We start from the raw sequence: 11,578 nt of genomic DNA, 5'->3' as shown, positions 1-11,578 counted from the left end.
CTGATTTGAGAAACAGAAAGAAATAAAATCAAAACCATCCCCTAACACCATTGGTCTTTACAGTAACAATGGTAAGGTTATGAGTTTGGATGGACCCCTGATTGAAAGGGCAGGTCTTTTGGCTTTGTTTGCATATATACATTTTTAATGAGGTTTTACAGCCCCTGAAGGTAAAGAGATGGGTTAAAGGTTCAGCAATTGTGGGGAGGAAAACACAGAGTAGAAAAAAAACTTTACTGCTGCATTACGACAGTGGTCCAGGGATACAAACACAGAAAAAAGATAGAAGCGAGAGTTCAGTGTGTGTCAAAGAGTGATGACGGGGATTTTCAGTTCTCTCAAAAAACATTACATAGCTATTGGGACAGTAGTTTACTGAATAGTCAGTTATAGAACTCAGTAAAGTGATCAGTTTAGCAGAGGTGCTACTGGGACACCGAGTCTAGCGTGTGGTTTTGGGTGCCTCGGGAAGAGATACAAGTTTGGTGAAAAGCATAGAGCGAATGCTCAGGAACTCACCAGAATAAAACCGTTTGCAGCTGTGCCAGTCCCAAGCAAGAAGTCTTTGTGTCAAGATAGTGGTACTTCTTCATTGGTTTATGCTTCTGTACAGATATTACTGGAGTAAAGGAATAGCGTGAACTTGAAGCATCTTATTGTGTTTGTACTGTGCTCTTTCCAACTTTTTTGCCTGGTGTAATATGGTTCATTTGTCCTTGTTTAATAAATGTTTTATTCTTTGTGTTTAAAGTTCATCAGCAGGCTCCTGTGAATTTCTTCGGTAACTTTCTTCCACAGTTTTTAAAAAAAAAGTGAGGATCTATCAAGCCAGGTTTCACTCTCGGATCTGACTTGTCCAATGTTAACATCAGCTAGGATCATAACAGTAGGCAAAACTGAGTACATCATAAAGCCATAGACATTACAGAACACAAGACAATGGACGTCAGGTATCAACTTTGTTAACGCATTTATCACTTTAATAAAATAAAAGCATTGCTGTTCAGTCAGTACATTCAACAAGCAAAAATGTTTCAAACTTTTTCTGCTTCAATTTTAGATTTTAATAATTACTGTCAGTGTTTTTGGATCTACTTCAGTTGCTATTATTGAGAAGCTATAAAATAAGATTGCATATTAGCCTATACCCTGATGTTGCTCCAATGCATTTAATTAAATCACTTCACATAGCTCCCTTCTCTTCTGACAGATCTGGAACTGTTAGTACAGTACTTCACCCTAATGCTTTGTAGCTGAAAGTGCTCTCTCCAGACACCACCCAAACTTGGATGGAGAAAAAAGAACTGATTATAACACTGGATATTTTTCACAGTTCCAAAGGATATGGTATGAAAACCATACTTAACAGAATGTTTAACAGAAAATCCTAGTGGGGTTCAAAACAACAAAAAATCTAATTGGCAGTGCATAGATATAGAGGGTCAAAGTGCATGATGCTGGATATGTTAAAGGTTGTCTGATATTTCTTAGTGAAAGTGTTAATCTGGTCAAAATACACTTTGTGGATATCGCACAGTGCAATCTGAACCCAGGACATTTCTACTTAGAACTAGCCCTTATGTGCAACATTCGCCTCAGCCTCCGAGCACCAACTTCCCTTTGACAATCTTTAATATGCACTGGTTTTTGTCAGGCAGCATTTTATATTTACAAAAAGAAAACAACTTGGCTAAATAAAAAAAAGTACAAAAATTCAATGGCCGCCCCAAACAGGATATGATAAAAAGCTCCGGCCTCTGTTTTAAGAACCACGACAAAAGGTTATTGCTGTTTGAGACACCTCCCGAAACATGCATTGATACTTCATCCCAGAACACTCACATGGCCCAAGCAAAATACTGCAAAGCAGTTACTTCACTATGTACAGTAGGGTGACACTTCTGGTGAAACATACCAGTCCTCACATTTATGACATGGGCAAATGTCGCTTCAGCACTTCTTTGGACGAAGTGGCTATAAAGTCTGGGAAAATGACTTCAAATTCCACGATTAGGTCACCTCGGCGGTCTGGGTTTTTAGGGAATGGCAATCCTTTGCCACTTATCCTTTTCCTTGATCCTGGTTTGATCACTTCCTGAGTTGTTAATGGGACTGATCTGCCTTCCATTGTTGGCACATGAATTGCACAGCCACATAAAGCCTGCAATGAAGAAGGGGTAAATATAATCAGTTTAAAGAATAACGATGCAACTCTTACATTCTGTTTGTTGGGTCATATAATTCATTTTCCTTGAAGGGGCAGTTTCACGCCAGACCTCAGGCCAAGAATAGAAAGGTACTTGGCTTCAGAGCCCAATCTGCCTGAGGTTCATGTGTATTTTCCATCTGGAGCTGTTGGATAATGAATGGAAACAGAAACCCCTGGCCCATTCACATCTACCCCTTCCCCCATCTGACTAATCACTCATAGCCTCTAACTTTGTTGTATTGCCCTTTCTCTAAACTTTGGCCTATTTCCAACATCTTTCCCTTCCCCCACCCCCCAACCCAGCCTCAACACCCCCCCCCCCACCCCCCGCCGCCCCCCCCCCCCCCCCCCCCCCCGCCCCGCCCCACCACCCACCCCCCTCATAGTCCTCTTTCTCCAAACTGTGGCCCACTCCCTCCTGCCACCAACCCGACCTCAATACCCCACCCTATCCTTTCTTCAAATCCTGGTCAAATCCCACCTCCAACCCAAACCCCCTTCCTCAAAACCTCTTTGCCCCCAGCCCTGCCTCAGACCCTCCCTGCCCCCAACCCCACAGCTCTCCATTCCTGGTCAATTCCTCACCCCTGACATCCCACCTTCTTCCCAAACCTTGGCCTATTCCCTCCCACCCCGAGTCAGTACCTATGTAGAACAAATAACTTTGTAGTTTAGCACTTTTCAGATCCTCAGGATGTCCAAAATTGTAGAACTGCTGCTGATCTGAAAAGCATTGCTGAACTACTTTTGAAGTGGAGCAACTGCCGACATGTAGGCAAATGTAGCAGCAAATTTGCACACAGCAAAATCCCAGAAACTACAATGCAATGGGTGACCAAAAAATCTGTTTCACTTGCGTTGATTGAGCAAGTTGGCCTAGATGCTGGGGAGAACGTGCAGCTTTGCTTTTAATATTGCCATGAACATGGGCCTGAGTTTCATATCACGTCCAAAAAACAGCACTTCCAGCAGTTCAGCACTCCCTCAGCACTGCACTGAGTGGGGCTACAACTCAGCTTTCCAGGGCAAGAATGCCACCACAGAGAAGTGGCAATAAAAGGAAACGAAGGTTGTATAATCGAAGCAGACACTTAATTATTCTGAGAAACCCAGTTTCACAGTGTACATCTGGAGATGGTTCAATACTGCAGCGGACAACATGTATGATTGCAATTGTTAAAACAGTAAATTTTGACAATGTTGCTTAGTATAGGCAACTTGCATTAATTGCACTTTTAACTTGGAAGAGTCTCCCCAGATGCTTAAAATGAGCATAATCAGACAAAAATGTACATTATTAGGAGCGACAGATAACTTTTCAAAATATCCCGGCATTAATTTTAATGATTCAGGGGCAGGGATATACTCACACGGCGCCTTCCTGAGCAGGAGATATGCATTGCATCCAGATGGGACCCAAGCCATACAAAGCTGCAGTGGAAACACACCCTTCCAGGTAATGGCAGGTTGCATTTACATAGTGCCTTTAACATCGCAAAATATCCCAAGGCACCTCACAGGTGTGTAATCAGACTAAATTGGACACTGGGTCAAAGGAGGAGCTTATAGGACATGTGACCAAATGTTTGGTCAGAGAGGTAGGTTGTAAGGTTTGTCTTAAAAAGGCAGTGAGAAAGTTGAAGAGGAAATTCTAGAGTCATTGGAGCAGTTTGTTGCCATCTCAAATATACCAATTTAATTGATTCGTAACATATACAGTGCAGTGTTGCTGCAAATACAGATTTCCCATTGGATTCAACACCACCTTGCATTACTAATGGTTTCCCGGCAGAGTTTTTCTCTGGACATCAGTGTCTCGGGCAGGGACTGTGGATATTTTGCAACCAGAAACTCAACTAGGTGCAAGGGAGATGTCAAGAGAGTCAAAGCTTCTGCTTCTTAACAAAAGACCCAGGGGTTGAAGATCTCCCCTGTTTGCAGCCAGATGGAAGGTTTTAATGTCAGAGCCTAGACAAGGGAATATCTACTGGCTATTCAATCAAATAGGGCATCACTGCTAAGCCTGATCCTGTCTCGTCCAAGTTGCATCTGCACGCATACACATCGTAGGATATGGTGTGAAAGAGTGGGGGCACTTGGGTATGTACTTTTACTTCCTGAACTCAGGGGCGCTGAGGCCAATATGGCACCTCATCTGAGATCAACCAGTTGAACGAGGCTGGGAGTTGGATCTTAGGGCCTTTGTGGCCGAGGTTTGCACCTTAGACGTTTGAGGGGAGAATTAGAGAATCACCAAGTAATTTAAAGTGGCTTGATTTCAGCATGTTCCATGGCTTGACAGAAAGGCCTTTGGACAAGTTGGTACCACATTGCTGGAACATTAACTGTAAGGTTGAATTTTGAAAGCATTCATAAAGGATGCAAGGATTAGAGTTAGTATCTGAACTTCAGTCAAACTCAAATTTAGTAATTGAACTTTAAGACCTCACAGGATAGTTAGCTTCTTTGTAACAAACATTTCACCAGCAATCAAAGATCTGTGGAGAGTCTTTGCACATGCATTTCCACTTCACAAACAGAGCTTCAGTAAGCAGTGAGAGTGGGGCTGGATAATTATTTTTGAAATTCTTTCACAGGATGTGGGCGTGGTTGGCTGGGCCAGCATCTATTGCTCACCCCTAATTGCCCTTGAGAAGGTGGCAGTGAGTTGCCTTCTTGAACCGTTGCAGTCCAAGGGGTGTAGGTACACCCACAATGCTGTTAGGGAGGGATTTTGACTCAGCGACAGTGAAGGAACGGAGATATAGGTCCAAGTCAGAATGATGTGCGACTTGGAGAGGAACATGCAGGTGGTGATGTTCCCATGCATCTGCTGCCCCTGTCCTTCTAGGTGATATAGGTCGCAGGTTTGGAAGATGCTGTCGAAGGAGCCTTCGTGAGTTGCCATTTGTATCACATCAAAAAAAAAATGCATTTTTCAAAAATTATTCACAGTATGTGGGCATTGCTGGCAAGGCCAGCATTTACTGCCCATCACTATAATTGGAAACAAACTGCACTCTGTGCTGTAAGGAACAGCTCCAAACAAACAAAACGATACAGCACAGAAAGAAGCCATTCGGCCCATCATGTCGGTATGAGCTTTTTGTAAGAATGATCCAGTTAGTCTCACTTCCCCTGCTCTTTCACCCATAGCCCTGAATTTTTTTTCCCTTTCAAGTATTTCTCCCATTTAATTTTGAAAACCACCCCTTCAGGTAGTGCATTCCAGATCGTAATGTCTCACCATGTAAAATAAATTCTCCTCATTTCCATTCTGGTTCTTTTTCCAATTACCTTAAAATCTGCATCCTCCGGTTTCTAATCCTGCTGCCAATGGAACAGTTTTGTCCTATTTATATAGTTAAAACCTCTGATCCTTTTGAACACTTCTTTAAAATCTCTTCTGAACCTTCTCAGCTCTAAGCAGAACAAACCCAGCTTCTCCAGTCTGTCCATTTAACTAAAGTCCCTCATCCCTGCTATCATTCTGGTAAATCTTTTCTGAACCCTCTCAAAGGTCTGCACATTCTTCCAAAAGTGTCGTCCCCATAATTGGCCACAATATTCCAGCTGAGGCTCAACTAGTCATTTATAAATGTTTAGGATAATTTCCTTGCTTTTGCATCCAATGTATCTTTTCATCCATATGTGCTCATTATCCTCAAACCCTAATCTCCTTGCAGGGATACGCACAAAACCTGCTCTATGATTGGGTTATAAAGTTTCCCAAATTTTTTCTACTGTAACATTCATAGCCTTTCACCCTACACCCAAACTTCTTCTGAAGGGAACATTTTTCTATGCACCATTTGTAGTAAAATTGTGAGCTTTTGTTTCTATTTACAATCTTGCTGCATCTGGCATATAGACGGAGTTCCACCTTGGCTTAGACGTCATTAAGACTCATGACAACACCTTGCAATCTTCCTGGCCAATATTTAGTCCAGCAACCAACAATCATTAAGAAATCTAGATTATCTGATCATTAGCTAACTGCTGTCAGTGGATCTTGCTGTGTGCAAGTTGGCTGCCAGAGTTCCTACATTACAAGAATGACCACTTCAAAAGGTACTTTATTAGTCATAAGGTGCTATGGGATAGCCCATCAGGCACTTTAAAAATGCATGTTGTTTCTTTCATGTTCCCTCTGGCATTGACTAGTATAAGCTTGTAATTCCTATTGTTGATATTGTACCATTGCCATCTGGGTGAACACATAGTCTGATGCTGACCTCTTATATTTTTCTTTCTTAATTGGAATGTTGCCCAAATTTCACCTTGTATATTAACAACTTGAGAAAGCTTGGACGGAGTAAAGTTCATTCAATCCATCTAGTCTGTTTCTTCCAGAACTAGCATTACATACGTACACACAATTTAGGAGCAGGAGTAGGCCATTCGGCCCCTCTGGGCCTGCTCCGCCATTCAATAAGATCATGGCTGATCTGATTGTGGCCTCAATGCCAATATCCTGCCTATCCCCTATACTCTTTATAGATCCCTTGTTAGTGAAGTATCTATCTACCTCTGCCTTAACAATATTCAATGACCCTGCCTCCACCGCTCTCTGGGGAAGAGAGTTCCACATACGACTCTGAAAGAATTTTTTTTTTATTGTTAATCATGAATTAGCCTTCTTCTGCAGATCTCTTACAATTAGCTATAACTTTCCCAATCAGAAAATCACGTGTAGCAATTTCAAATTTTCAATGTACAACCAAGGCAGGCAAAAAAGTTCTTGACCGAGCACAAGATTGTAAAATTCCCCCTCCTCCCCTTCCTAACTCCAAATATCATCACAGCTAGACTATTACTCCAGCAAATTCAGCACAATTTGTAACATCAACCTCAGGATATTCTGGTCTGTGTGACTCATTGATACACTGGATATATGAGCTATCAGAGAAGGCCAGATATAAAGAAGGCAGGTCAGGTCTGAGAAGGGTTATAGCTGCCGCTATGTGGTAACAGAAAATATTTCTAAAAATAAAATCAGCTTGCATTATTTATAGCTTCCTAAAAACTGACTGTATTTGCAACACTGAACACCACCAAGTAGATTTTTCACATAGAGGCCTTTGACTAACCAAGCTGGAGGTTAATGTGACAATTATAATTTGAGTTACCTGGTATTCACTTTGGGATTTTTGGACAGACTGCCTGTTCAATGCTAATGGTGTTCTGCAGCTGGTTAGAGAGGGTCAGGGGGCTCTGGTAGATGGTCAGAATGATAATGAGCTTGGTCAACTCTCATCATCACTGGGTTTCATAAAAAGGCCTTGGAACTGGTGGCAGCAGTAACAACAACAGGCATTTGTAGAGAGCCTTTAACACTGTAAAGCATGGCAAGATGCTTCACAGCAGCAATCAGCCAAAATGTGATGTGGAACCACATGAAGAGATATCTGGACATGAAACCAAAAGCTTGATCAAAGTCGTAGACTTTAAGGGGGTAGGGAGCTGTGTGGGAAAGAGAGGGGCTCAGGGAACAAATTCCAGAATATAGGATCAGGGCAATTGAAGGCAATGAAAACTGGGGATTCAAAAGAGATTAGGGTTGGGGAAGTGTAGTGATCTTGGGGATGGGGGAGGTAGGGGAATCATTATAGGGAAGTCATTTCTTATTTTAACTATACCTTATCCAACAGACAGGAAGAGCAAATGGAAACAAACACACACTTTACAAAATGAACACCTCTAGGAGTAAATGTACCTCTCTTAAGCTGACGCGGGCATGGTACACAATATTTGATCCATCCCTCTTAAAGTGGGAATGCGGCTTGTCCTTCAGTACAAAAACCACATCAGCTGGAATAGTGTTGGGCGTTTCGTCCCCTTCTTTGGGGAATGTGATTTTGGTTCCCTCTTTCCAGCCCTTTTTAATTTCAATAGCAAGTATCTTGTCCTCTGTCCTGACGGTCCTGCCATCAGGATTCAGCCTCTTCCTGGAGATCTTCATCCTCTTGGTGGAGCCATTGTAGATCTCCTCCAGGGACACTCGGAGGTCATGGATGATGGGCGGGTCTTGCCGGCACCGCATCTGCCCCATCACCCCTGCCCCATGTCTTTCCCTGGGGAAGCCGTTCATGCTGAAGCCTCCAAACTGGGCAAAAGGGTCAGAGTCCACATCCATGCCCTCCTCCTGATTGCCGTTTGCCATCCTCCTTCCAAAGAACATCTCAAAGGGGTTGGCACCCCCGAAGAATGCTGCAAAGGTGGCATGAGGATCTCCATGGAAAGTGTAGCGGAATGTTCCTCCCTGCTCATCGGGACCACCAGCTCCTCCTTTGAGCCCTGTAAAAGGAAAAGAAAGGGCATTTACTACCTGTCTGCGCTGTTCCTTGATAGTCTGCAAAGGCTTTGTTCTGCCAGGCAATGATACATTCATAATACAGAATTCCCCACTCCCTCAACACCCAGCCCTTGTCAACAAGAGGGAGTCAACATTGGGGGTCATTTGAAACTTTTCAAAACGTGATATGAACATACAAATTCAAGGCAGGGGTAGGCCATTCAGCCCCTCGAACCTGCTCCACCATTCAATAAGATCATAGCTAATCTGATTGTGGCCCGAATACCATTTTCCCACCTATCCCCATACCCCTTGGTTCCCTTGCCAATCAAGAATCTATCTAACTCAGCCTTAATAATATTCAATGGCCCTGCCCTCTGGGGAGGAGAGTTCCACAGAGCAATGAACCTCAAAGAAAGAAAAATTTCTCCTCAACTCTCTCTTAAAATGGGAGACCCCTTATTTTTAAACTGTGTCCCCTAGTTCTAGTCTCTCCCACAAGGGGAGGCATCCTCTCAGCATGCAATCGAACTTTTACTGTATGAGGCCATCTAGTGATGTGAAACTTGATAAGCCACGATCTCACTGAATGGTGGAGTGGGCTCAGCAGGAATGGTATCAGAGGATAACGAGCAAAGGAAGGAGAAAAAATTTGCTGTGATATGGGGAATGAGCCTAATGGGATTGCTCTCCGAAGGAACTGGCGCATATCTGAGGGGCCGAATGGCCTCCTTCAGTGCTGTACTTTTCTATGATTCTATGAAATGGAATTGAAGTACAAAACAATGATGATCTAACTGAATGGCAGAGCAGACTTTGAGGAGCCTAGTGGCCCACTCCTGTTCCCAAATTCCACAAAATGCAAGGAGCTGTTGAATATCCATTTAGTTAAAAGAAGCAATCCATTTAAAGTGCAGTACATCTATTCAAAAATCACACACACATCCAGGTGTTTTAAAGATTCAAGGTGACAGTCGCTTTTAAAATCTCACTTGTTGGTCAGACGTTGACGGGATGACCAAAAGACCCGAGACTGGGGGTTTTTAATGAGAGAAATATAAAAGGCTGACAGCTTTATTGTTAATCCTTTTAAGGCAGAGGGAGATAGGTTCTTGTTAAGCAAGGGAATCAAAGGTTAGCGGGGCTAGACGGGAATGTGGAAATCGAAACACAAGAAGATCAGCCAGGATCCCATTGAATGGCGGAGCAGGCTGGAGGGGAACCGAATGATCTACTCCTGTTCCTATTCTATTTTTTTAAATGTTCTTGGGGGGGGGGGGGGGGGGGGGGGAGAGAAGGGCATCTCGAAAGCGCCTGGCATCGAAGCTTCGCGAGCTGACGCATTAAATTCAAGCGGCCGGGTTATCTCAAGTCACCTCCAGGCGCTGAACCGGTGGCTTTGCCGAGGTTGTTGTAACCTGTCACAGACCCGAGAGGAAGTGACAAACCTGCAAGGAGCTGCTGCCAGTGCATGCCAATTTCACAAGCCCTCCCCCTCTACAGTCTAGGATCTTACAGACTCGATAGCACAGGTAAAATAAAAGACCCACACAAATGGATAGCTTTGCTTCCCCCACCCCTCCCCTCCCTCCCTCCCTCCCTCCCTCCCTCACTCACCCTCTTCCCCAAACTGGTCGTAGATCTCCCTCTTCTTGGGGTCGCTCAGCACCTCGTAGGCTTCGGCCACCTCCTTGAACTTCTCCTCGGCGTTGGCGGACTTGTTCTTGTCCGGGTGCCATTTCAGCGCTTGCTTGCGATAAGCTTTCTTGACCTCTTCCTCGGAAGCCCCCCTCTGCAAGCCCAGGATGCCGTAATAATCCTTGCCCATCCTGCGACGAAGAAGCCCAAGTTTCCCCCTACCCTCGCTGCCGGCTTTACTGCGGCGTAAATCTCCCCTCCCCTCCAACCACCAATGACAAAGTGCTCGCTCCCCTCGCCGCCGCCGTGTGCACCTCGCCCGCCTGCAGTTTGACTCTATATAAAACCCATTACGCCTGGCTCCTGGGAAAAAAGCCTCGCTCCTTCCAGAACATGCACCATCACGTCATTTCCCATCCCACCCATCAACCACTGACGCAAGCTTTTTAGCATTCCTTCCCAATTGCGTTTCCACCCCCACCCCCCAGCTCAACCAGAGGTGCTGAAAAAAATGTCATATTATTGCTGAATTTGGGAATGCGAAGAATGAAAACTATGATTCTCACACAAAAAGGGCAGCTTTGAGAGTCTGGTATGGAAGACATACTCACTATGACCCCCCCCCCCCCCTATCTAGAGTCAGGCAATCCTCCTCCAGCTGCCGTTGGCAACCATGGACTTCCATTGGATGGATCATTGGCTACCTACGCTGGGCAAACTGAAATTAAAAAGAGAAAACACTGGAAAAACTCAAGGTCTGGCAGCACATAGCGAGAAACAGAGTTAACGTTTCGAGTCCAGTATGACTCTTCTTTGGAACTGGTTCCAGTGTTTCATCTCAGGACGGGTAAGGGGTAGCTTCCCTCAAGGTCTGGCGGCACGTGGAGAGAAACAGAGTTAACGTTTCGAGTCCAGTATGAATCTTCTTTGGAACTGGTTCCAGTGTTTCATCTCAGGACGGGTAAGGTGTAGCTTCCCTCAAGGTCTGGCGGCACGTGGAGAGAAACAGAGTTAACGTTTCGAGTCCAGTATGAATCTTCTTTGGAACTGGTTCCAGTGTTTCATCGCAGGACGGGTAAGGGGTAGCGCAACATGCTGGAACTTTTCATTCTGAAGGAGAGTCATATTGGACTCAAAAGGTCGACAGTTTCTCTCCCCACAGATGCTGCCAGCATTTCTGATCTCCAGCATTTTGCTTTTATTAAAGTACTCCAGTGGTTTGCCATCGCCTCCTGCAGTATGGCTGACCACCGGAAACTCTCCCACCCACCATCAGATGTATTAGAAGGATTTATAGGCTGATAATCGACGTGTTTAGTCACATTATAAACACAATTTCCTAGGACCATCAAGTCCTGAAAGTGGGACTTAAACCCACCGAGTTTCTGGTCTAGACGTAGGGCACCACGAGACTGTCTGGCATTACAGTATGTTAA

General features: G+C 44.3%; 1 protein-coding gene across 1 annotated transcript; it reads right to left on the bottom strand.

Annotated features, from left to right (window-relative positions):
• Positions 1 to 953: 953 nt before the first annotated feature.
• dnajb4 (DnaJ heat shock protein family (Hsp40) member B4) lies at positions 954 to 10,475 on the bottom strand. The gene is made up of 3 exons (XM_041208752.1): positions 10,122 to 10,475; positions 7,926 to 8,506; positions 954 to 2,161 (listed from the first exon to the last, which is right to left on the bottom strand). Exons 1-3 carry the CDS (start codon positions 10,330 to 10,332, stop codon positions 1,928 to 1,930), a joined length of 1,026 nt encoding a protein of 341 aa, XP_041064686.1. The 5' UTR covers positions 10,333 to 10,475; the 3' UTR covers positions 954 to 1,927.
• Between the last annotated feature and the right edge of the window lie 1,103 nt (positions 10,476 to 11,578).

The sequence above is a fragment of the Carcharodon carcharias genome, chromosome 16, assembly GCF_017639515.1.
Source record: "Carcharodon carcharias isolate sCarCar2 chromosome 16, sCarCar2.pri, whole genome shotgun sequence".
Classification (NCBI taxonomy): Eukaryota; Metazoa; Chordata; class Chondrichthyes; order Lamniformes; family Lamnidae; genus Carcharodon; species Carcharodon carcharias.
This window is presented reverse-complemented; position numbering and strand designations above follow the sequence as displayed.